Source organism: Cucurbita maxima, unplaced genomic scaffold (assembly GCF_002738345.1).
Source record: "Cucurbita maxima cultivar Rimu unplaced genomic scaffold, Cmax_1.0 Cma_Scf00004, whole genome shotgun sequence".
In the NCBI taxonomy this organism is placed as follows: domain Eukaryota; kingdom Viridiplantae; phylum Streptophyta; class Magnoliopsida; order Cucurbitales; family Cucurbitaceae; genus Cucurbita; species Cucurbita maxima.
The window spans coordinates 4,316,423-4,339,774 of record NW_019272020.1 but is presented as its reverse complement, the minus strand read 5'-3'; the positions used below and the strand labels follow the sequence as shown (position 1 = coordinate 4,339,774).

Here is a 23,352-nt window from a genome sequence, read left to right as displayed (position 1 = left end):
AAAAAAAAAAAAAAAAAAAAAAAAAAATTGTTTTCAAATCTATTCAACACAAATTTATTACTCAGCTTTTTATAAATATAAAATTTAAATCTATGCTAATATATCAATTAATTTTTAAAATCTTTAAATTTGTTATAAATTTATAAACCAAATTTAAATATATATTACAACACTTTTCTCCGATCTTTTTTTCTACTTTTTGTCTCCAATATACAATCTTTTTAATTTTCTTATTTTTAAATCTTTCACAAAATACTTATTTTCCCTTTCTCGAAAACTATAAATAAAATCTAAATTTTCATCTTATTTCACCCTTTAATTTTACAATTTTATTTACTTGTTTTGAAAACTTCAAATTAAATATTTGATATGTATTTAAGTTTGAACCTATTTAATTTGTTGTTTGTTCAAAAAAATTATTTTGATAATATCAAATACGTCCGTCTTATTATCATTATTAAACATATGATATTATTGTTATTAAATCAATAATAGAAGTGGAGAATAATTTTTTAAATAACTATTTGTTTTGTTTAAATTTTTTTTGATAATATATTATTTAGTCTATGTATTTTAATTTATTGAAAAATATAAAAATATTTCATTAAAAAATAATATTTTTTTATCAAATAAATGAAACTTCATATATCAAAATAACTCTACAAAGTTGACAAAAGACGTTGAATATATAATTTATGTAAAATAGAAAAGTAAAAAGGAAAATAAAATTCCCTTGACAGTACCACTCGGACTTTATGAAAAAAAATGTTATTTCGATACGATACTAATATATTTCGTGTTTTTACAACCGTCAGATTTATAGATAAAGTATATTTTGTACTATTTTTTATTTATTTATTTGAGGTGAGTTTAAATTCGAATTTCTAACTTTTAAAAAATATATATATAAAATGTTGAGTGAGTTGTCATTGAGCATTTTTCATATATATAGTCGTATAAAGTTATAAACTAAATGGCCACAGAGATGGGACCACATTCGGATGGCCACACGCTTTACTGACGCTATCATGCGTGCTCTTGGATTCGTGATCATTATACAGAATTGCCCTGGAGGTTGAGGCTTTGAATCAAGGACTTTTGTGTAATTTTCCATCAATCTGTTCAATTCTATACTTTTTAAATGGAGATTAAACCATCCAGTTTCCTTTAAAAAAAAAAAATAATAATAAATAAATAAAGTTTTCTACGCTAAAAAATTAATGATGGGGTAAAGAGTGAAGCCCAAAAGTGTATGGGCTGTTAAACGTTTAGAATCCACAAGGCCCACTTGAATGGGCTGAGTTGGCATAGTTTGGCCCATTAACACACGGATGCATAGGCATTTTAGATTGGTAGATTGGTTTTCAATGATGCATTCATTACAAAATAATTTATTTCCTTAATTAGATTTCATACTAAAAATGTTTAATTCCAATATTTTTGTAAATATTTCATCACATGGTTTAATAATGTCATTCATGCGACCAAACTAGTCCTGATTCTATACATTAATATTTAATAAAATTCATGCGTTGGTTTGCATGCGTCAGAAAAACTACACTTTTGTTTTGTTTTTTTTTTCATTTCTTATTTACGAATAAACCATTTTTTTCCCTCTTCCAACCAATTATCTGATGTGGATTATAAAAATAAAAAAGAAACAATTAAACAAAAAATAATAATAATAATAAAATTAAAAGAAGAAGAAGAAGAAGAAAATATGGCTTTGCCTCTTTACGTCTGCAAAGGACATGCTTCTCCATAGGCTCCTCAAAAGCGAGATTCCAAATTCCCACTGCCACCTTTACACATTTTAATTCCTTTTATTTTTGTTTTATTTTATTTTATTTTATTAATGCAACTTGTTTATAGCATATACAATTATGATGTATCTATTTTATTGGAATATAATAATTTTAACTTTAATTAGTTTTATTTGAAATACATTCAATTATCTACCTCGTCGTAGTATTTTATTTATATTTATTATGTTCTACATACTATATTGAAATAAACAAAAGAAATAGACGAAGTGATAGTGATGCCAAGTGAATGTGATAAAGGGTTTATAGAATAATAAGGACCACAAATATTTAACAAAAAAAATGATGGCCTTACAATGGCATAAAGACGCTTAAGCTACACTATAATGTATTCTAAAAATAAAAATTAATTCTATTGGTGGAGAAAAATGGAATTTGTGGTCGCATTTAGTGATGGAAATTGGAAAACGACCCAATATTTTAAATTTTATTATTATTCTGAACGCTAAAATTTAACCAAAATAATTAATTCAATAAAATATAATAAAAGAGAGTTCAAATGAGGATCCAACGTGAGCCGCCTAAAAATATTATAAATTTAAGTCCAAATATTAAATTCACATTTTAAATTGGACGAGTCTTCGTATTTTTCTATGGAATACTAATTATAATAATAAAAATTTCGTAACCCACCAGAAAAGTTTATTTAAAAATTAAAAGAAAAAAGAAATACGAGGAATTTGATAGCCATAGAATCTTTATTTTTATTTTTTATTTATTTTTAAGCTAAGAATCTTCCAATTTTTTTGGTGGCTCTTTTTTAAGAGAAAAAATTTGATACTATTTTTAAATTACCAATAATAGTTATGAAATATATTTTAGATATTAGTTTAATATTTTTTTATTTTTTTTTGAGTTATTAGTAATATATTTTATCTTAGAATCTGATTAGTAATATAATTTATTTTATTTATTCGATTTAATTAATTATATATTTTTTCTATTAGTTAATAGTTTGTATACGGTTAGTTTCAATCTCAATTGTATTTTTATTTTTAATTTTTAATTGAATGATATGGAATAAATTTTTAATCCAATGCTACACATTTTTATTTTTAAAAGTTAAACAAATAAAAATGGAAAAAACATTTTAAAAAAAAAAAGATTAAAATAAAATTATGTTTGTACAACACAAATTAAAACTACTTTATTTTCCAAAAGTAAAGCACTAAAAAAACATTTTTTTTAATGGGAGGCTTGACCATGGGGATCCCGGTTGAAGTACGTGACGAAAGCGGTGAGCGCCGCGCGTATAGGGGACTTGAATTCTGAACCAGTAATTATCAGCCACGTAAGCAAAAAGACGAGGCGGCTCTAATCCGTAATAGCGTCCAGGTTCAATGAATCACAAACGTCTTCCTCTCTGGACCATCGATATTTATCGTTCCATTTTGCTTTCAGTATCAAATTATCAATACGGTGTTGGAAAGCTCAGAGGAACACAAATTTCTTAGAAAGAGCATTCGAAGAAGAAGCTTTTGGAGCGAGTTCGATTCTACAATGGCGCTTGCTTCAACTTCTTCAGCTTCTGCGATTACCGGTTCCAGTTTCTCTCGCTCCATTTCCGCCTCTGAGCCTAAAGGTGCTTTTAATTTTTTTTTTTTTTTTTGTCACTCAATGTCTGTGCTTTTATGGATTGCGGAGAAGCGTGTTGGTGGATGGAAAACAAATTATTCTTTATGTTTAATTAGATTCGCTAATTCCTCTTATGGAAGCCATTATTTTGTCAACCAATGGCTGCTTGTTCAATTCTAGATTTGCCTTCTTCTTCTTCTTTTTTTTTAATGTTGAAATTGACATCAAAATGGGCAATGAGTCCACTATTCTTCATTGGAGACAAGCGATTCTTCGTTTGACCGTTTTAATTTGTTGCCCTTTTTGTTATGAATGGCTAGATTTACGTCGCCGTGTTATAGTATTTTGCTCAGAGTTTCTGTACTCCTCTTTAACAGAATCGTTTTTCAATTGGTCTTTTCTATACTCAAGTCTGATGTGTTTGTTGGACCTTTGCAGCACCGCAAATTGGTTTGGTTAGGTTGTTCAGTCGGCCTAATTTGCCAGCCTCGTCTGTTTACTATTCGCAGAGACGATGCTCTGTAGAGCCTCTACATGCCGAATCAAAACGGAACGACTCCGTTGCTCCTCTGGCAGCTTCCTCCGTTGCCCCTGGTGGGTCTTCTTTCTCTATGTTAATTTTCGTTAATTTTCCTAGCAGGTATTCTTGATGGCTTTACGAGGGCTTCTGAGTAGGAATTTGGTTTTGGCAGTGAAATTGATTGATGTGTTTATACATTCATTGCAGGGGTGGTTGAGGAAGTGCAGGTTGAGGACTACGAGGGTTTAGCTAAAGACCTTGAAAATGCTTCACCCCTTGAAATTATGGACAAAGCCCTAGAGAAATTTGGCAATGATATTGCTATTGCTTTCAGGTAACACATCTGAACCGATCAATATGGCAAAGTTAATGTCTAGATGTGTATTAATTATTCTTAATATTTTAAACACTTTCATTAAAAATTTGTTGGAATCCAGTGCGGCCCTCTTAGGAGAAATGCATATAAAATTTTACCTTGTATGCGGATTTTGCCGTAATCCTAACTTTTCAGAAGAAAAATGGATTAATAATTAAAAGGCTTTCAAAATTTCGTTGGTCAGCGGCGCTAATGGCACTTCAATCATTCTCACGTTTTTCTTTATTTTTATTGTGCAAGAAATTAAGTTTTTAATGTTCTTTCCTGCAGTGGTGCTGAAGACGTTGCTTTGATCGAGTATGCCCATTTAACTGGTCGGCCATTTAGAGTTTTCAGCTTGGACACTGGAAGATTGAATCCAGAAACATATAAATGCTTCGATGAAGTGGAAAAACATTACGGCATCCATATTGAGTACATGTTCCCTGATGCTGTTGAAGTTCAAGCATTAGTCCGAAGCAAAGGGTTGTTTTCCTTTTACGAGGATGGGCACCAGGAATGCTGCCGTGTGCGCAAGGTGAGGCCTCTGAGAAGGGCCTTGAAGGGACTGCGAGCATGGATCACTGGTCAGAGGAAAGACCAATCCCCTGGAACCAGGTCTGAAGTTCCTGTTGTGCAGGTGGACCCTGTTTTTGAAGGGCTGGATGGTGGTATTGGTAGCTTGGTCAAATGGAATCCGGTTGCTAACGTTGGCAGTAAAGACATATGGGACTTCTTACGATCCATGAATGTACCGGTTAATACATTGCACTCACAAGGATACGTCTCAATTGGGTGTGAACCATGCACGAGACCTGTCTTGCCATGGCAACATGAGAGGGAAGGAAGATGGTGGTGGGAGGATGCGAAGGCTAAGGAATGTGGTCTTCACAAAGGAAATCTTAAGCAGGAAGATGCAGCCGAGCTAAATGGCAATGTAAAGGGAGAGTCTACAGATGTGGATATTTTTGAGTCTCAGAATTTGGTGAGCTTGACAAGGGATGGAATAGAGAATTTGGCAAGATTGGAGGGTAAAAAGGAACCATGGATTGTTGTTCTGTACGCACCTTGGTGCCGCTTCTGTCAGGTAAGATGCCATGTTTTAATATAATCTCTTATTTTCCTCGTCATTTCACGATGATATTACCCATCTTTATTACGAGATTGTTTACAATTTCCATCTATTCAAATTGAGCAGGCAATGGAAGGCTCCTATGTTGAATTAGCTGATAAGCTAGCGGGGACAGGAGTGAAGGTTGGGAAGTTTAGAGCCGATACGGCGAAAGAGTTTGCACAGCGAGAATTGCAGCTAGATAGCTTCCCCACCATACTCTTCTTCCCTAAACATTCCTCTCGGCCGATCAAGTACCCCTCGGAGAAGAGAGATGTTGACTCGCTTATGGCTTTTGTGAATGCTTTCCGATGATCAATTACACAGTTGAGGCCCTACACCTATACAAAAATGAGGCCAGCGATTGAGTCAATGACACAGTTGACACAGGATGCAGTCTAAAATTTTCGCATAATCTAGAGTACCGTTATTCCATGTAGGTTTTTGGGGTTTGGGTCTGTCCTATCTTTATAGTCTCGGTAAATATCCGTGTAGGATTGATTGTTGTTGTTATCAAATCGACCAAGGATAAACAGTAAGTTTGTTATGAAATTCAGGTTTGATTAAGTGGAATGTTTTGAGTTTCCCTTCTCAAGAACTTGGGATCCTTTAACAATACATCATTTGGTCCACGCCGAAACCAATATCAATCACAAGTGCTCAGGATCTTTCGATTCTGATAAAATAGAGCATTCAATTAGATGTTCAACTTGATGGAGTATCATCAGGTGCTTCCAGTCTTAAATAATCGTATAAAAGTCCACAGAGTTCATCTCCACCTCTTGCCTGCGTCAGAAATATGGAGTTATCTCCCTTAATAAGCATTGATGATGGAATCTCAACACTATAATTTCTATACAGTCCATGATTTCCATGTCGGCAAACTGTGTTATCCATTCCCAGATTCATCAGCTGGAAAACCAGTGACGACTCCGACCCCATTGAGTTGACATTGATCTGCAGGCATAAAATGAAACAGTTTATGAGAAACCAAGAGCAAGCCTTTTCTCCAACGTTTTCCTGCTTGTTTTTTTGTACCTTTAAGTCCGAGCGTGTTGCGGATGCAATCGCCAACCTCAGCCGATAAGTTCCTTCGGTTAATGATGTCATGTTGAACTTAATACTCCATGTTGTCGCAACATACTTACCATCTTCCCCTCTTCTACAGAATAATAGCAGTCACCGTCAAGTGAATTTTAGCGTTCATTTTGTCAATATATATGATGGGTTGCAAGTACGAACCTGCAAACTTGAGCAAAGAACCAATCTTTTTTCGGATCATTGATACCCACAGTGAAGACTTGGTCATTTATTGGATGTAAATCACTGTATCCCTCCCATAAACCATATTGCCTGAACCTGGATTTGGTACACACAGTCAGATACAGGATATATTGCCTACAAATTTCCATGTAACCAAGTGTAACTTACTTTTCAGGGCTGTGAAGAAATAACTTGTTGACATACATCGGATTCACATCAGGAACATAGAAGCTACCAGCTGTTCGGTCAGGAAAACCAATCTCCCAAACAGTAGGACCATCTCTGAGGGGACTATAGGTCAGAATGCCAAGATGGGTATGAGATCCTGATCAATATCAACAACTATCACAACTAGTTGAAGAAGTAGCATCGTAATAATTGTATTAGACGTAGGAAACAGATAAACTTCAGTGAAGAACAGCAAAAGGACCTGCAGATACTGTTACTAGTGATTGGTGAAGATAATCACCAATGAATCCAGGAACCCAACCGTGAAGTCCATAGACTCCTGGAATAACGTTTCTGATAGTGAAATCTCCATTGGAATCTGTTTGTACCCAAAATTGATATTCCTAGACGAAGTTATGAAATCAAAGTTGTTATTAAAGTTAACGAGAGTTACAAGTGCAAGAAAGTTCCTGTCCTAGGAGAGGTAAGGAATAGCTTTCACCTTGCTCTCTATTTGCCAGCCACCTTCTTCTCTAGCAGAAGATAAACCAACATGTGCATCTCTTGCAGGGATGGGGGAACTTGAAATAAACCTGGCGAGAGAACGAGAGAGAAAGTCACCGAAAGGAAAATCACCATTCCTTAGAAATGGAAACCAATTTTACCTGTCTTGGACTAACAGTCTTCCTGAAATGGAACCACGTTCATTTTCCTTGAAATAAAAAGATGAAGACACAAAATTGTATGGCCATGCTGTTTCCTCTAGCACTCTCTGTCACGAGGCTGTGGATCAGTTCCCTGCAACATGTTGAAGAATGCAGGCACAGGTTGAGAGAGTTGGATATCAAACAAATACCTGTTCTTTTGCATCTATCCATAAATTGTGTGCCTCTGATACATCTGAGGTGGAGTTCAGGTAAACAAGAACAGGACCAAACACCTTCCTCCATGCCTCTCCTTCCTTAATATGTGTAAGTATATCTTCTCCAATGTAATGTGTTCCATGAAACATCTGTTGCATCAGATGATCAAACATTTCTTCTACACCAAATGTTATGACCATTGAATTGGAGCGAGGTAAGAAAAAAACTTACAGCAAGACATGTAGGACCGGTATGAACTGTGAGATTTTGCTTTGTTGGACCGCCATTTCGGAACTCATGGCTTGGAAAAACTACCCAGAAACCTATGTTGTTTGGGCTGGAACTAATCCATCCATGAACTCCACCATCTTTGTTATCCACTGAGTATTGGTACTTATCATCTACCTGCATTTAGTCCATATGTTCAAGGAAATCCTTTTGTCTTGTGCAGGTAAAGCAAATAATTTAGGCATACATTCTCACCTCTCCTTTCAGATCAGGATTAATGGGATTTACAAGCAGAACTGACTCCGGTACAATTAGTTGTTCACCTCTGCCTGGATGCAAATCTTCCGGCATTGGCATTATTCTTTGCTTCTCATCTGAAATTGCGATGTAGTGGAACCTAATTTGACCCTAAATTGGTCAAGAAGAAGGAAATGGAAGTAGCAAGCCATGCATAGGCTGGGGCAGAATACTACTTACTTTTCTTGTCGTAGTTTAAACACCATTCTTGTCTGAACAAGATCGAAAGCCCGACATGCCGATGGGTGCTCGTAGATTGCATAGCAATAGAAGCCTGGCATACCAGTCCTCATTATGTACCTAGAGGACAAATTAGAAGCCTGAGATATTCAGCAGAATTTAGAGATCTTATTTGAATGTACAACCTTATGTCTACACTAAGTGGAAGTTTGTTGCCTCGAGTTGATGGGTTGAAAACTTTCCTGAACGATATCTCGATCGTGTCGTCAGTTGCGTTGATGACATTAAACTCAGAGCCCTTAAGCCTGCAGATTTAAAAGGATTCAAGGTTAGTCTCCTCAATCGTGTCGTCAGTTGAACGAGATCTCGATCATGTCGGTCAGTTTCCTATGATTTGAGGACAACAATCTAACAATCTAATGAAGGTAGCATACAATTGGTATCTGTCCTTGCCTCCAGGCCAACTCCAGTTGGTATCCCAATATCTGCACACAGGAAATAAGTCTCAAAAGTAGTTGCATGGAATCCTCCCGAGTGTCTGAAAATTGAGTTACCCTCTTTTAGATTCGCTGGATTTGACATCTAGCAGATTGTCCATGTTTCCATACTTGATGCCACTAACATAGCCTTGGGGGTTGGATATGGTCACCATCAACAATCCATTGTCCAATATAACCTGCAAAGAATCATAGAGCACACAAAGATTACAGAGAAGATGATGACGAGGAAACAAGAGTCATAGGGCTGCTCAAAACTAACATGGGAGCCTTGGTTTTGCAGCCTCAGCTTCTTCTTCTTCCCCATTGTACAACCTCTACTTTTGTTACCATCACTCTCATCTTCTTTCGTATATAGGTCAGCTGGTCGTTGGTTACTAAGAGCATCACAAGATTTGGACACCTTCTTTCTTGTTTGCATCAAACTACAATTATGATATCAAAAAGTAACGAAGAATTGGCTTTACATTTTTGTAAGTAGCTTTTCAAAGTACCATTTGACGTTCTCGTCGTCGTCGTCTTCATAACTTTTCTATATCATCGTACTCGAGAGCAGAGCCCTTCTCTGTGGTTCGGCACCATTCCCTCTGAGTCCCCGCGAATTATTATTATTATAATCATCATCATTCTTTTATATAGTCCACGCATAAGTTCTCATGACTTTGCTTTCGCATTTCCCAAAGGTCCTCACCCTAATAGAGAGAACATTTTCTTTACTTCCCAAAGGCTCTCACCATAATGGAGAGAGCATCTCTTTGCTTTCGCCTTTCCCAAAGGTTCTCACCATAATGGAGAGAGCATTCTCTGTTTATAAACCTATGATCATTTCCTAAATCAAATGATGTACAAGCGGCCAAGTTCCAATCTTTTTTAAAATAAATAAATAAAAACAGTTTTTTCTTTGAAATTCATGAAAATGTCAATAAGGCTTATCAAAAGTCAAAGATCCAGCGAATTAAATAATAATAATAATACACAACGGCTAAAAAAATATTCAACCAAAATTGTATCTATGTATATTGGTCAACAATGATTTTTACTATACACGATTGGATGAACAGAATGTTTCTCATCCCAAAGAATCAACGAATCAGAACTTCAAAATAATAATTAAAATAAATAATCAAAACAGTTTGCTGGCGAATTCATCCATGGAAATCCCTTCTTGTCTAGCCGCAGAAGATTTGGCAGCCAATTGTCTGAGCTGAGATAAGCTTCTTCCCAATTTCAAAGCCACCTTCCTTTCAAACACTTGCCCATTTTCCCTCTTCTCCCAATCTGTCTCCTCAAGCGTCCCTCTAATGGATTCCTCCATTACCCCGAAGAACCCCGCCGAGTTTCTGTACATCTCAAACACCATCCCAATTTGCCCACCGTGCTCTAACGCATTCACGGCGGCCGCCAAAGAACCGGCCGCCGCCGCCACCACCATCCCCCCGGATGACCAATCACCCACAAAAGCAGAGCCCAAAGCCGCAATGCCGGTGAGAAGAGGGCCCGAGATTGCCAAAGTTTTATTAACCTTCAATACTATATTCCCAAGTCTGACGTAGTCTTGAGCGTCTTTTGTCTTCACGACTTCAACAACTTCTCTCATTTCGGCTTCAAGTTGATCGCTCCATCCATTGGAACCTTGTCGTTGGTTTCCATCAAAATGGGAGTTTTCGTTCTCCGTCTTAGATTCGTCAGAATGAGAAGAATTGGGCCACCATGAAGCCGGCTCGAGCTTTTTGGGGAATTTTTCAAGCATTACACCAAGTAAAGGAAGTGGGTATGCTTTATCAAGCGCCAACACCTTTTCCATGGCGGAATCGACGTCCCTTTGAGTGGGAGCTCCAACCGTAATCAAGGTTTGGATTTGGGTTTGGAGCTGCTTGAACAATCTCGCTGCATTTCGCTGCTCCTCAGCCAGCTGAGAGGGTTGGATTTTGTTAACCATAACCAACATCCCTGTTGCGGCAGAGAAGAGCAGAGCCGAGGACAATTTGAAAGCCAAAAGAGGAGCTCCAAGGGCTCCAACAGCGGGTGCGGTGGCGGCCATAACAGAGGCGGCGAGAGTGATCATGTTGATGGAATTGAGTAAAAGGGAATTCCAGTTGTCACGCTGTTGGCAGATATTGTTGTGCATCTCTACCCGGTCGGCTACGATGTCTAAGATGGCGTGGAGGTGCGATGTGAGGGGGGATTGGGTAGGAGGAATGATATTAAGGGGTTGGTTTAAACAAAGGTCTTCAATGAGTTTGAGGGAGGCGGTGGAGGTTTTGGGGAGTCTGGGAACAGAGATACGGAGATTGGGAAGCTTTGGGACGTGAATGGAAGCTTGGGTAATTGTTTTTCTTGAAGATGGGAGGAGAAAAGAAGCTTGTAAGGAAGCCATTGTTGGAACAAGCTTGGAGCTTCTATCTAATGGGGGCTTGTTTGAGAACGCTTTGTATGGAATTGAAGTGGGAGGGTACCCAATGGTGGCTGGTTTTATAGGGGAAACGAATTGAAGGGTCAGATAGCAAGAAATTTTGACTAGCAGGCTGAATTGACTCGGCTACCTAGCTGACTCGTGCTTCCTGACTCGTTCCCCCCCATTTTTGTGTTTAAAATTAGGATCTGTTCAAAAATATTACCTTTTTCTCGCTTGGATTAGGTCTCCCAAAACAACCATGCCGTATCATCCTACGTGGTTCTACATTTGAATTGAATCATTTTTTAATATAAGCATTAAATAAAAATTTATACAAATAAAAAAATTAAGCATTAAATATTTTAAAACAAAACTTTAGTAAATGATCGTAAATTGATTCACTTATCGAGTTAAATCAAAACATATAATCTCCCAAATTTTAAGTATAAATGGAATCTATTTTCTTATTTTATTTAATTTTCATTTATTAATGAACTTTAAATGGATTCTTAATGATATGCCAGATCTAGAGTATGTTAATTCACTTGGATAATTTTCATTTTTTTTATATAGTTTAGTTTCTTAATTTTTTTTTCTTCAAATTGATGTCATATATAAAATTTAATATTTCTTTTCATAATTACGTTTTTACTTTTATTTTTTTAAAAAAAATCGGTTGTATAAACATTACTTCATCTATTAATTTGTTTGTTTGGCCCTTTCTGCCAATATATTAAAATATAAAAAAAAAAACATAAATATTGAAAAGAAAAAAGAAAAACAGAAAAATAAGGAAAGAATGAGAACTAAATTAAGAGATGGTCATCGTTGGACTTGGTCCCCGAGCATAACGACGCCGTATGAGGCTATACGCAAGCAAGCAGTAAGTTGACCGTTGATTTGTTGTATGCCTTTGAATTGACAATTAAGTCTATTATTTTAATCAGTCCATGCAAACATTCAGGACGTATAAAATTGTTGGTTTTTCGGTTTTTTTAAGCTATCGTGTCGTGGTTATATATATATATATGTGTATATATATATATATATATTATTACTATAAATAAATAATAAATAACATATACTTTAATTTGTCTAAATGTTATAGGTTTGTCCAATTTAATTGTGGTCAAATAATTCGACCCACTCCATAATATTTTACCCATTGTCAATTACATCACTCAAATGACATTAATAATCTCTTTCTTCTACATCCAACTTTCTTATTTCCATTTTTCATCCTTTATTTATATTACTATTTTTTTTAACAACTTGAGTTTAATTAATTGATTCAATATCATATTTTATTTCATGAATAAAGTAATATTCCAACCAATTTTTTATTTTTGTGTAGGATCTTCTCTTTCTCATTTTTTCAATAAAGATGAAAACTGTAATTATATTGAGTCACCAATAAAATTAGACTTGGGGGAACTGAAAACAATTAGTCAAACATGTAAATTTGACTAATTGATTTATTTATTTGGTTTTGGAGAAAAAATATATTTTTATCGATAAACTTATAAAATTGTATCCTTTTTAATTTTTGAAGTCGATGAAATTGTTAGAGTTGTTGTCGTTTGGATCTCATTCACTACTGTCATTGTTGGTGATGACATGGAATACGAAGAAGAATATAAGAGTGTGGTTGTTTATGTGGATATCCTATTTTTTAGAGTTAAATTTCTTATTTTTATGATTGTGGCGGTTTCGTCTAGAATAATTTAGTCGTTCTTAACATTTTTTTTTAAGTAATAATACATGACATTGTGAAGCTTGTACTTCTCTACCATATTTAATTATAATTGGAAAATTTAAGTAAGATTTAATTAAATATTAAATTCATNTTTTTTTTTTTTTTTTTTTTTTTTGTAATAATTAGTTTTATTTAGCTAAAATGGTTTAATAATTTTTTAAACTTTAGAAGTATTTAATGGCTTCCCACTTTTCAATTTTTTTGTTTAATATATTTACCATCTAAACATTTTAACTTTTTGGTCGAATATAATTTTTATTTCAAAAATTGTCATATAGAATAATAATGTATCAGATAAAAGTAAAGATTAAGAGATTATTATTTAAAAAGTATATATAGAAATATGTTAAATGAAAGATTCAAATCTGTAAAAAAAAAATATATATATATATATATATATATATGGAAATATTTTAAATGAGAGATTCAAGATATCTCTTTAAAAGTAAAACTCATTAATAAGTGTGATTTTAATCCAAAGGTAAATTCGGATTATCAATATATATTATTATTATTATTTTTTACATGCTCGGATGAACATAACGTACGTTTCCCATCTCAAGGAATCAGCCGATCAGAAATTGTAGAATGATAATAATAATAATAATAATAAAATTAAAAAAAAAAAAAAAAAATCAAAAGAGCTTGCTGGCGTATTCATCCATGGAAATCCCTTCTTGTCTAGCCGCAGAAGATTTGGCAGCCAATTGTCTGAGCTGAGATAAGCTTCTTCCCAATTTCAAAGCCACCTTCCTTTCAAACACTTGCCCATTTTCCCTCTTCTCCCAATCTGTCTCCTCAAGCGTCCCTCTAATGGATTCCTCCATTACCCCGAAGAACCCCGCCGAGTTTCTGTACATCTCAAACACCATCCCAATTTGCCCACCGTGCTCTAACGCATTCACGGCGACCGCCAAAGAACCGGCCGCCGCCGCCACCACCATCCCCCCGGATGACCAATCACCCACGACGGCGGAACCCAAAGCCGCAATGGCGGTGAGAAGAGGGCCCGAGATTGCCAAAGTTTTATTAACCTTCAATACTATATTCCCAAGTCTGACGTAGTCTTGAGCGTCTTTTGTCTTCACGACTTCAACAACTTCTCTCATTTCGGCTTCAAGTTGATCGCTCCATCCATTGGAACCTTGTCGTTGGTTTCCATCAAAATGGGAGTTTTCGTTCTCCGTCTTAGATTCGTCAGAATGAGAAGAATTGGGCCACCATGAAGCCGGCTCGAGCTTTTTGGGGAATTTTTCAAGCATTACACCAAGTAAAGGAAGTGGGTATGCTTTATCAAGCGCCAACACCTTTTCCATGGCGGAATCGACGTCCCTTTGAGTGGGAGCTCCAACCGTAATCAAGGTTTGGATTGGGTTTGGAGCTGCTTGAACAATCTCGCTGCATTTCGCTACTCCTCAGCCAGCTGAGAGGGTTGGATTTTGTTAACCATAACCAACATCCCTGTTGCGGCAGAGAAGAGCAGAGCCGAGGACAATTTGAAAGCCAAAAGAGGAGCTCCAAGGGCTCCAACAGCGGGTGAGGTGGCGGCCATAACAGAGGCGGCGAGAGTGATCATGTTGATGGAATTGAGGAAAAGGGAATTCTAGTTGTCACGCTGTTGGCAGATATTGTTGTGCATCTCTACCCGGTCTGCTACGGCGTCTAAGATGTGGTGAAGGTGTGATGTGAAGGGGGATTGGGCATTAATGGGTTGGTTTAAACAAAGTTGTTCAATGACGTTAAGGGAGGCAGTGGAAGTGTTTGGGAGCGTGGGAACTGAGATACGGAGATTGGGAAGCTTGGGGTCGTGAATGGCAGCTGGGGCAATTGTTCTTCTTGAAGAACAAGAGGAAGAAGGGAGGAGAAATGAAGATATTGTAAGGAAGTCATTGTTGGAACAAGCTTGAAGGGTTTAGAACTGGAGTGGGAGGTTATGGAATGGTGGCTGAGTTTTATAGAGGAAATTAATAAAGAGAGGAGAGATAAATCACAAGTAACGAAGCAAAATCCAAACTTCTATGTTGGTGGGAAAGAAATCAACCTTAGCCATGTAAATGATTAATTACCTTTTATTTTCTGTTTCCTATTTCCCATTCACTATAAGATTAACTTGCTTTTTAACAACTTTCCATTTGGGGATTGGAAATGAGTTCACTTGTTGCTTGTATTGTTGAAACAAAACAATGGGTCTCTCGCTCATGCCATCACTGCCTCAACCCATGCTTTATGGATGCCTTTACATTCAATATTAAAAAAGCCCAGGGACCTTTCAACCAAAAAGTGAGATCCCGGAGAGGTAAATGAATGTAACGGGTCCTCCTTAGGCTTTTCCTTCCTTCCAGATCTACCGCTACCAAATATTGTCCTCTTTGGACTTTCCACACTCTTCTAAACCGTGGTTTGTTCTCCTCCTAACCGATGTGGGACATCACAATCCACCTTGGTTGGCAAGGAGAACAAACCATCATTGATAAGAGGGAGGAAGCACGAGAGAGAAAGTCCAAAGAAGACAATATCTGGGTAAAATTGAAATTTTTTTATTTTGAAAAAAAAAAACTAATTCAATTGAGGGGGAATGGAATGGAATGAAGCAAAATAATAAATAGAATAAAAAGAAGAAAAAAAAAAGGAATAGGAATATGAAGAAGAAGTGAAGTGAGCTAGAACGTGGGAAGGCCACGCCTTTTGTGTCTTTGGTTTGTAAAATCCATAATTTATTTAATTAATGCTTCGGCTGTGTAAGGGGTTCGTTGGTGCTCAGTGATTACCCGCACCTTCCCTCCTCCATTGCTTCCTTCCATAACACAACCCATCTCATGATATTTGGCCATCATTTTTGACACCTTCCCCTTGCCCCCGCCTAAATTCCATCCCATCACCCTACCCTCTCACGCCAAGATCCAAAATCTGCAAATCAATCCCAATTTTATTTCTCCAAATGATTCAGCTATTGTTCACGCTGATTGCATCGGAGATGCTTCTCATACTGCTCTTCTCCTTCAAAACCCCTCTCAGGAAGCTTGTCATCTTGGCCGTCGATAGGATGAAGCGCGGACGCGGTCCCATTATGGTCAAAACCGTCGCCGGAACTGTTCTTATAGTTCTCCTTTCCAGTCTTAACAGTATGGTTACGATCCAAAAACGTTGGGTTGATGACGGTGCCGTCACCCCCACCGATCAGGTTCTCATGGTCAGGCACCTTCTCGAGGCCACGCTCATGGGTAAACCCAACCTTTTCATTTTCTTCCGTGTTTCGATTCAAGATTTCCGACCCATCCATGTCTTTTCCCCTCATTGGTTTTCCCGTGTCTGAATTTGATCTTGCCTCTTAGAATGTGGATTTGTTCTGGGAATGATTTGTCTGAAATCCTTGAGGAATTGCGTCCAAATTTAGAATGCGCTCGATTTGATTTGATTTGATTTGATTTATTTTGATTAACCGGATTTGAATTGCGTATTTAGTTTTAAATGACTTTGGTGCTGTGGTATTCTGAGTTCATCAATTCAATCTCGCTTCACTGTTTCATTAGTGACATTAGCTCGTTAAAGCATACGCATTCTTAATCGATCTGCTTTGGCTATCCTTAATGCATTAATTTAGAGGGTTTTTGTACAGAAGGATTTAGCATCTTGCCTTTACTTTATTACATAATTAAATAGATAGTTGATGCCTCTCTTCTTAGGTTATGAAAGCTTGTTATTTCTTTCAAGAACCCTTTAGTTTTGAATGCTGAAGGAGCTTGAAGTAGGTGGACAATTTGGTTGCAGGGGGGTCTCTATTCCTGGCACTTATGATTGATAGATTACATCATTACATGAGAGAGTTGCATATACGGAGAAAAGGCATGGAAGTCATAAAAAAGCAGAGCAGAGCTATGGAGGAAGGGAAAGTTAGCAAGTCAGAGGAGATCAAAGCATTGGAAGAAGAAAGAACCAGCCTGCAGACCAAACTCAAACACTTGGAATTGGAACTTGAGTCGAAGGCAAAAGATGTAAGTGCTTCAGAAGCCAATGTAGTTGCTCTAAGGAAGCAATCTGAAGGATTATTGCTGGAGTATGACCGTTTAGTTGAGGAAAACCAGAACCTTCGTAGCCAATTGCAATCCGTGGATCGCAGATTGTCTCGATCGGGCAGCAAGAAGAACTCTTAAGGAACGGAATCTCACTTCTTCAAGTAGAAAGGTAAAGCACTGAAACAAGAATGGATTGTTACTCAAAACTGAAAAGAATTGTGATAAATTTCATGTTTATTATAGAGAATATCTTCGCTTCTGTCATTCCTCTGTCTGTAGCTGCTTCTTTTTTCATTATATAAATATACCATGAAGAATTTGGCCTCTCAAAAACATAAGAATACATATTGAAGGCAAACTCTAGTCTCCAGACAAGATATTAAGCTCAAATAAACAGAGATTCATCAACATCTTCACATTTACATGATAAATCCAAATATTTTCAATATGTCTTAAAAGTGTAAGACGAATTGAACCCCCACTGGCTAGAAGCACAAGAAACAAAGAACTGATAATACATAGTTTGTGATTATTGGAGAAACTATTAGTGAATGATACAATTTGGTTGCGAACAGAGGACATAGCAGGCAAGTCCCTCTTCTTAGCCTTACTGCTTTCTCTACTTATACTAACATTAATATAGTCCTGATCACCAACTCCATTTTTGGTTGCCATTTCGATGGACTGAGAGAAACAGGGAAATTCCAATACAGAGACGAACTCGCTTTGTTCTGTGTCTTCCTCTTCCATGGTAATGCTTTTCACTGTTACCCAGTCTTTGTCGCAATCCCAATAGGGTATTCTTGATGACTGAATTTTGGATATTTCGCTCAGTTGCTGTATCCTCTGCAATGGCGTTCTGTAAAGTTTTGGCATGATCGGACTTTGAACCGTTTCCGAATTGTTCGTCGTGTACCATGATTCTTGTTCCAAAATACTCGTTGGTGTTCTTGAATTCTGTTTGGGTGGAGATTTCTGCTCGTGAACAAAAGGGTGCTTCAAAAGCTCACTAACGGACCACCGTTCTTCTGGGTCTCTGATCAGACACCGCCGCAAAAAGTCCTTGCCCTGCTCGGACATGAACCTTGGAACCTCCGGAAAATCATCGCCGAACCCAATTTTGTAAATGGCGGCCACCGGATCAGATACATTCACCCATGGAGCTCCGCCGGTCACCATCTGGATCACCGCGCAACCCACTGCCCAAACATCAGCTGCAAACCCCTGTTTTTCTCCACGCGCCACTTCCGGCGCCATAAACATCGGCGTTCCGACCAAATCTCTAATGGAAGCCTCCTCTACCTGCCGCACGCAACCAAAATCCGCAATCTTAATCCCATCTTCACCGACTAAAATATTGCAACACTTAGTCGCAATGCACCACACCATTGGAATGAACATACTCGAGCCCACTTAAAATTTCTCGAGTATAAAATTGGGCCGTCGCCTCATCTAATCGGCCACCAGCCGCCTCCATCACATTCAAAATCGACCCACCAGGCGCAAACTCCATCAAAAGATTACACATCAATTCCCCATTTTCCAACGTAACATCAAATCCCTTATAAGCTATAACACGTGGACAATTGAATCGAGAAAGAATCCTCTGTTCCCTCTTGAGAAAATCCGAGCGAGTGAACTCAACGGACTTAACCGCCAGAACTTGACCAGAGCGAAGATCGGTGGCTACGGAGACCGCAGCAGAGGAGCCACGGCCTATGGTCGGACCTCTCGTCCACTCCATTGAGAAAACAGAGGTGCGCATGGATGGATGAGAAGAGAGAAAAAGAGGGAGCCTTTCATAGCTTAGACATACAGCGTTAGAAATGATTCAAAAATTGTTGGATGCGTAAAATTGAGTTGGCAAATTGGTAAGCTTCTTACTTTCGAAAAATTAATGAGTACAAATTAGAGGACCACAGCAAATAATTAAAGGCCTTTGTGTTTAAATAACACAATCTCACTAATTGGTGTTATTATTATATGAAGTTCCACTAATTACAGACATTACAGAAATAACATATACTGGTGCTCTCTTTCTTTTTTTCTTACTTAGTTATGAACTTCATTACATATGTATACATATTCTTCAAGCAGCCTCGGCAAATCCGACTCTCAATTTGCCAAAATCAAAGACTGTGTGATAACGTCCCATGAAAACGTCTCCGAGGATCCTGCATCGAGTGAGCACAACGTTGTTTAAACCAAAGACAAGAATCATCAGACATCAAGAAGACACAAATGGAAATACCAGAGGGGTCCACGAGGTGGAGGAATGTCCAAAGGTATGAATCCACTGATGCATTGAGCTGCAGATCCCTCACCCACCTTGAGAATATACTGTTCACAACAACGAACAAAAGCAGTGGGGTTAGATGCACTAGTTTGTGTCCAAACCACGGAACTTGATTGGCATCATATGACAACAGAAAGATGCCAAAGTGACAAACAAATTCAGGAGCAGTAAAGAAGGATTTGGGAAAAATTATACATCTTCTGCGTTAAGCTCAAAAACTTTGTCCCCAATGGTGAACGACACGGTCGGCATTTGAGAGATCCGTCCACAGTCGACCAACGTTTCTCCTTCGTTCAAATCACGATCGCATAGCTGCAGAAACATGAAACACAAGTCAGCTGAAGACGATCATCTGTAGATGAGTTAGATGGTAACAGAATTGGTGTACCTTATTCACATAATCAATGACATGTTCTTGAGTTTTGTTCTGCTTCAGCTCATCGTTCATCCAGGAAACCGCCATCTCACAAGCTGAGCACATGGCATCTGAGAACCCACCAGATGATGTACCATCTTTCTCATTCACCACACTCTCAATTTTCTTACTGTTTTCCATTACCAACCATGAGTTAATAAAAACTGATCCTTTATGCAACTCAAAGCAAAAGAATGCCACTAACCTAACACCATGGCTTCCATCAAAGGCACACACCCCAATTTTGGAACATATCTTCTCTGGTTGTACCTGTCATTGCAATGTAAAAACATCACTTTAACCTGGCTGTTAAAGCTAATCACATTGCCAACAAAGTAAATGGTATGATTTACCTTGGCTAAAAGCAAATCCATAATAGACTTCCCATGTTGTGAAACAACTTCCTTGCACTCTGGACGACCAATTCCAGCTGCTCCAATGGCTCTATTAATTAATGTCACTATAGTCTGCAAAGGACAACCATTTTTCTTTAATGAAATGCGCAACATCCTGAAGGATTGTCTGCTCTGGCCCGTAACTTATCGCCGTCAACCTCACAATTTTAAAATGCATATGTTAGAGAGAGGTTTCCACATCCTTATAAGAAATGTTTCGTTCTCCTCCCAACTAGTGTGGGATCTCACAAAGAACCTCTAATTAGCTTAAGTTAATAAAGGGAACCCTTCAGTTACAAGTTACATGAAGTAAAGGTTGCTATTGGAGTAGAAGTTTAAAAGTCTCAAATGAACCTAGTTCTCAGCTTCATGTTGGTTTTTATCGATCCGACCCTCATGTAGATAAAAGAGAGATTTAGTATCTAAATTGAAAATATATGTTACATACAGATGGACCAGCCAACAAAGAAGTTCCAGAATCAGCAATTGCAGAGCAACCACGAGCACAATATTCTGTACATCATGTTCCTTAAGTTAGAAGCACGTTTTACAAATGTGATAATCATGCTCGATATCAGATAAGTAAATGGAACATACCAGTTGGTTTACCACCAATAAGAATATCGCCAATGTTGAACTATAAGAAAAAAACATTTGAACAATATGAGGAGCAAAACATAAAATTGAAAGAAAAATACTGAATGTTGAAAGGATTTCAAGAGCCAACCTGCCAATACCCTTTGGTTGTCACAGGCACGTATGTATGTTGGCCTTTGAAGTGCTTAGGATCAACCCCTCCAAACACAATTTCACCTCCTTCTTCCTCCTCCGCGTTGCGATTGAGCCAAAACGAGAAAACTGGCTCCTTCACCAATTTTTGTTTAACCATGTTATACCTAAGGGACATCCAAGAGCCTGATTAAAATTCCTTAAAGAACATCTTCAGCAAGAAGCAACTAATATTATGGTTGCATTTAGCATACCATACTGGAACAGCGTCACCAGTCGAAATCTCTTGAAATCCAAGTCCCAGTATACCGTCAAATTTGGCAGCAATGAATGTCATACTAGACATGCTCGTTGTCTCAATGAATTGCTGAAATTAGTCGATGTTATATACAATTAGTCGGCCTCTTAAACTACTTTGTTAAATCCGAAAAAGAAACGGGGTTGGATTACCTGATTACGAACAACGACATCGCCGACTTGAACATTGTCATAACTAAAGAAGCCAGAGATAGCTCCTGAACCATACTGAATAGCAGCAGATGTTCCTGTGTGATGTAAGTACACAACTTTCAGGCAATGGATATAAACAAGTGAGCTCAAAGCTATTTCAAAGGATTGTGTGATTATCAAATGATTGGTGTTGCTGAAGGGCTAAGTCTTATCTATACGAAAATAAGCTGAAAGCCACACTCGACCACAACTGACTAGCCCTTACGAGCAAGAACGAATAGAATACGATAATCGACTTCAGGAAAGGCAATTACTTGTTCCAAACACCATCGTTCTATACTCGACCAAACCAATATACGGATAAATGAAATAAGATAAATTCGAACACATTATAATGAAGTGAACAAGATTTAGTTTTTGAAGACTATTGCAGGTAAAGAGAAGAAAAGCGGACCATTTCTTCTGTAAGTACTCGACCGCCCTGATTGATACCTAGCATGGAAAAAGCAAGCAATCTGCATATGAAGAAAAGATAAGCATATTACTAGTCATAAACCAATCATCATTCTTCTTCTTTCTTGATTAGAATTAAGTAATCCTCACCGAGAAAACACATTTGGAAGATGGCACCCACAAATTTGAGCTTCCAGTATCAAAAATTACAGTGAACTTTTGAGGTGGAGTGCCAATGCCAATCTCCCCATAGTATTGAGCATCCATATAGTTCTTTAATGCTACGATATCAGAATTCTTAGATTCTCCAAGATCATTACCCCATTGATCATGTTTTGATCCTAAAAATTCTACTTTCTTTGACTCAACCAATGCTTTGAGCAGAATGTTTTTATTAACTTTGATCTTTTTCAGTCCAATCCTCATCAACCCTTCATTAGAAGCAGAGGACGCAGTAGAGGAATATAATATCAAAAGCAACAGGGAAACCAAGAGGGGCTTAAGGCTGTTTCTCATTGTAACCTGCAAGCACAAAAGGAAGGCTTCAAAGCTCATAAACAGAAAAGACGAAATGGGAACTCCATAGTTTTTCCTCATTGGAAATCAAGCCAAAGTAATCAAATATATTTGAAGTGCACTGATATTCCAAACCTAAAACAGAACCACACACTCAAACAGTTCTTTGAATTGACTGCTAACTGCAACCCAGTTCATTGATCATCCAGAAATATGATAAACAGAAAAATCATACTCGGAGAAACCAGAAACATAAGCGAAGTTGAATGCAATAGAAACCCAAAAGTAATACAGAAGAGAAGAGCAAGAATGACCCACCAAAGATTTGTGGAAGAGAGGTAAGGCGAAAGGGTTTGAAGGTAAAGGAGGAAGCGAAAGGAGCTTAAATAGGAGAGCTGTCACTTCAGTCCACTCATTCCTTAGAACAAAAGGGACCCACTTACCAAGAGGGCCCCAAACGTAGAAATTCCCGTTCTTGGTAGGTTATGCAATGGCTTCATTCCAGGGATTCCCGGTTGGAGGTATCGATCAGATTCAGAAGCATCAGTTTACTCGTTTCATAAAGTTGTATGCGGCACGGCAGTCTCGTTTCTGGACACTGAATCGGTTAAAAAGGGATACAGATAAAATGGAATCCATCATTTCTTACACTTCCACACAAGATAAGCAAAGGCATCACGAAAAACATACCATTTTATGCTTCATTCACAAAATATATTTTAACTTTCAATACACCTTTATTTATTTATTTATAGACTTCAACCACTTATAAACTTGTTATTTAACCTTTGTTTGAGAGTTCAAATCATATCTACTTCCTTTACAAAATAATTAGATTGAGTTTGATTACCATGTAAGCCATATGATTCAGAAAAAGAAATGGGTAAGTAATAGTTTGAGTAAATAACAAAAGTTAATATTCTTTTTAAAGATGCCTTTATCGAACAAAGTAGTATTTTAGAAAGAAATTAAGGAGGGAATAAAAGATTTAAGTGTGAGATGTAATGGGATTAGGAGGAATAAAATAGGAAAATGGAGAGAGGAGTAGGTTGCT

The 23,352-nt window shown here is 37.3% G+C and overlaps 8 protein-coding genes across 8 annotated transcripts; 2 read left to right on the top strand and 6 right to left on the bottom strand.

Moving 5' to 3' along the window:
• The first annotated feature begins 3,223 nt into the window (after nt 1-3,223).
• On the top strand, nt 3,224-5,951 carry LOC111477996 (5'-adenylylsulfate reductase 3, chloroplastic-like). Its single transcript, XM_023122039.1, has 5 exons — nt 3,224-3,405; nt 3,837-3,992; nt 4,126-4,252; nt 4,565-5,360; nt 5,472-5,951. The coding sequence occupies exons 1-5, from the start codon at nt 3,324-3,326 to the stop codon at nt 5,697-5,699; spliced, it is 1,389 nt and encodes a 462-aa protein (XP_022977807.1). The 5' UTR covers nt 3,224-3,323; the 3' UTR covers nt 5,700-5,951.
• Nucleotides 5,952-6,065: 114 nt separating this feature from the next.
• On the bottom strand, nt 6,066-6,734 carry LOC111477997. Its single transcript, XM_023122040.1, has 2 exons — nt 6,423-6,734; nt 6,066-6,341 (listed from the first exon to the last, which is right to left on the bottom strand). The coding sequence occupies exons 1-2, from the start codon at nt 6,492-6,494 to the stop codon at nt 6,090-6,092; spliced, it is 324 nt and encodes a 107-aa protein (XP_022977808.1). The 5' UTR covers nt 6,495-6,734; the 3' UTR covers nt 6,066-6,089.
• LOC111477680 (probable rhamnogalacturonate lyase B) lies at nt 6,596-9,187 on the bottom strand. Its single transcript, XM_023121561.1, has 13 exons — nt 9,143-9,187; nt 8,938-9,059; nt 8,818-8,868; nt 8,569-8,688; nt 8,407-8,503; nt 8,162-8,314; nt 7,910-8,083; nt 7,672-7,827; nt 7,481-7,527; nt 7,318-7,408; nt 7,078-7,219; nt 6,852-6,972; nt 6,596-6,743 (listed from the first exon to the last, which is right to left on the bottom strand). The coding sequence occupies exons 1-13, from the start codon at nt 9,185-9,187 to the stop codon at nt 6,596-6,598; spliced, it is 1,467 nt and encodes a 488-aa protein (XP_022977329.1).
• Nucleotides 9,188-10,003: 816 nt separating this feature from the next.
• On the bottom strand, nt 10,004-11,257 carry LOC111477679 (probable F-box protein At4g22030). The gene has a single exon (XM_023121560.1). It carries the CDS (start codon nt 11,255-11,257, stop codon nt 10,004-10,006), a length of 1,254 nt encoding a protein of 417 aa, XP_022977328.1.
• Nucleotides 11,258-13,666: 2,409 nt separating this feature from the next.
• Nucleotides 13,667-14,347, bottom strand: LOC111477678 (probable F-box protein At4g22030). Its single transcript, XM_023121558.1, has one exon. It carries the CDS (start codon nt 14,345-14,347, stop codon nt 13,667-13,669), a length of 681 nt encoding a protein of 226 aa, XP_022977326.1.
• A 1,423-nt stretch (nt 14,348-15,770) lies between these two features.
• LOC111477947 (B-cell receptor-associated protein 31-like) lies at nt 15,771-17,305 on the top strand. The gene is made up of 2 exons (XM_023121955.1): nt 15,771-16,252; nt 16,800-17,305. The coding sequence occupies exons 1-2, from the start codon at nt 15,970-15,972 to the stop codon at nt 17,180-17,182; spliced, it is 666 nt and encodes a 221-aa protein (XP_022977723.1). The 5' UTR covers nt 15,771-15,969; the 3' UTR covers nt 17,183-17,305.
• Nucleotides 17,263-18,838, bottom strand: LOC111477946 (mitogen-activated protein kinase kinase kinase 18-like). Its single transcript, XM_023121954.1, has one exon. The coding sequence runs from the start codon at nt 18,443-18,445 to the stop codon at nt 17,405-17,407; it is 1,041 nt and encodes a 346-aa protein (XP_022977722.1). The 5' UTR covers nt 18,446-18,838; the 3' UTR covers nt 17,263-17,404.
• Nucleotides 18,839-18,970: 132 nt separating this feature from the next.
• On the bottom strand, nt 18,971-22,722 carry LOC111477945 (aspartic proteinase-like). Its single transcript, XM_023121953.1, has 14 exons — nt 22,617-22,722; nt 21,933-22,304; nt 21,784-21,844; nt 21,330-21,424; nt 21,134-21,246; nt 20,878-21,046; nt 20,748-20,787; nt 20,599-20,663; nt 20,109-20,222; nt 19,961-20,025; nt 19,729-19,885; nt 19,536-19,652; nt 19,296-19,384; nt 18,971-19,218 (listed from the first exon to the last, which is right to left on the bottom strand). The coding sequence occupies exons 2-14, from the start codon at nt 22,296-22,298 to the stop codon at nt 19,134-19,136; spliced, it is 1,536 nt and encodes a 511-aa protein (XP_022977721.1). The 5' UTR covers nt 22,299-22,304; nt 22,617-22,722; the 3' UTR covers nt 18,971-19,133.
• Between the last annotated feature and the right edge of the window lie 630 nt (nt 22,723-23,352).

Bases quoted from the DNA above. Each gene is read 5' to 3' on its own strand.
- LOC111477996 (XM_023122039.1), top strand. From the start codon at position 3,324: ATGGCGCTTGCTTCAACTTCTTCAGCTTCTGCGATTACCGGTTCCAGT. The intron at 3,993-4,125 runs GTGGGTCTTCTT...CATTCATTGCAG, and splicing joins AGCTTCCTCCGTTGCCCCTG to GGGTGGTTGAGGAAGTGCAG. The intron at 5,361-5,471 runs GTAAGATGCCAT...CAAATTGAGCAG, and splicing joins CTTGGTGCCGCTTCTGTCAG to GCAATGGAAGGCTCCTATGT.
- LOC111477997 (XM_023122040.1), bottom strand. From the start codon at position 6,494: ATGACATCATTAACCGAAGGAACTTATCGGCTGAGGTTGGCGATTGCA. The intron at 6,342-6,422 runs GTACAAAAAAAC...TTATGCCTGCAG, and splicing joins CAACACGCTCGGACTTAAAG to ATCAATGTCAACTCAATGGG.
- LOC111477680 (XM_023121561.1), bottom strand. From the start codon at position 9,187: ATGGGGAAGAAGAAGAAGCTGAGGCTGCAAAACCAAGGCTCCCAT. The intron at 9,060-9,142 runs GTTAGTTTTGAG...GATTCTTTGCAG, and splicing joins TGCAAAACCAAGGCTCCCAT to GTTATATTGGACAATGGATT. The intron at 7,828-7,909 runs GTAAGTTTTTTT...CTGATGCAACAG, and splicing joins CCGGTCCTACATGTCTTGCT to ATGTTTCATGGAACACATTA.
- LOC111477679 (XM_023121560.1), bottom strand. From the start codon at position 11,257: ATGGCTTCCTTACAAGCTTCTTTTCTCCTCCCATCTTCAAGAAAAACA.
- LOC111477678 (XM_023121558.1), bottom strand. From the start codon at position 14,347: ATGGAAAAGGTGTTGGCGCTTGATAAAGCATACCCACTTCCTTTACTT.
- LOC111477947 (XM_023121955.1), top strand. From the start codon at position 15,970: ATGATTCAGCTATTGTTCACGCTGATTGCATCGGAGATGCTTCTCATA. The intron at 16,253-16,799 runs GTAAACCCAACC...ATTTGGTTGCAG, and splicing joins TCTCGAGGCCACGCTCATGG to GGGGGTCTCTATTCCTGGCA.
- LOC111477946 (XM_023121954.1), bottom strand. From the start codon at position 18,445: ATGTTCATTCCAATGGTGTGGTGCATTGCGACTAAGTGTTGCAATATT.
- LOC111477945 (XM_023121953.1), bottom strand. From the start codon at position 22,298: ATGAGAAACAGCCTTAAGCCCCTCTTGGTTTCCCTGTTGCTTTTGATA. The intron at 21,247-21,329 runs GTAATCCAACCC...GACTAATTTCAG, and splicing joins ATGTCGTTGTTCGTAATCAG to CAATTCATTGAGACAACGAG. The intron at 20,788-20,877 runs GTTGGCTCTTGA...TTTTTCTTATAG, and splicing joins CAACCAAAGGGTATTGGCAG to TTCAACATTGGCGATATTCT.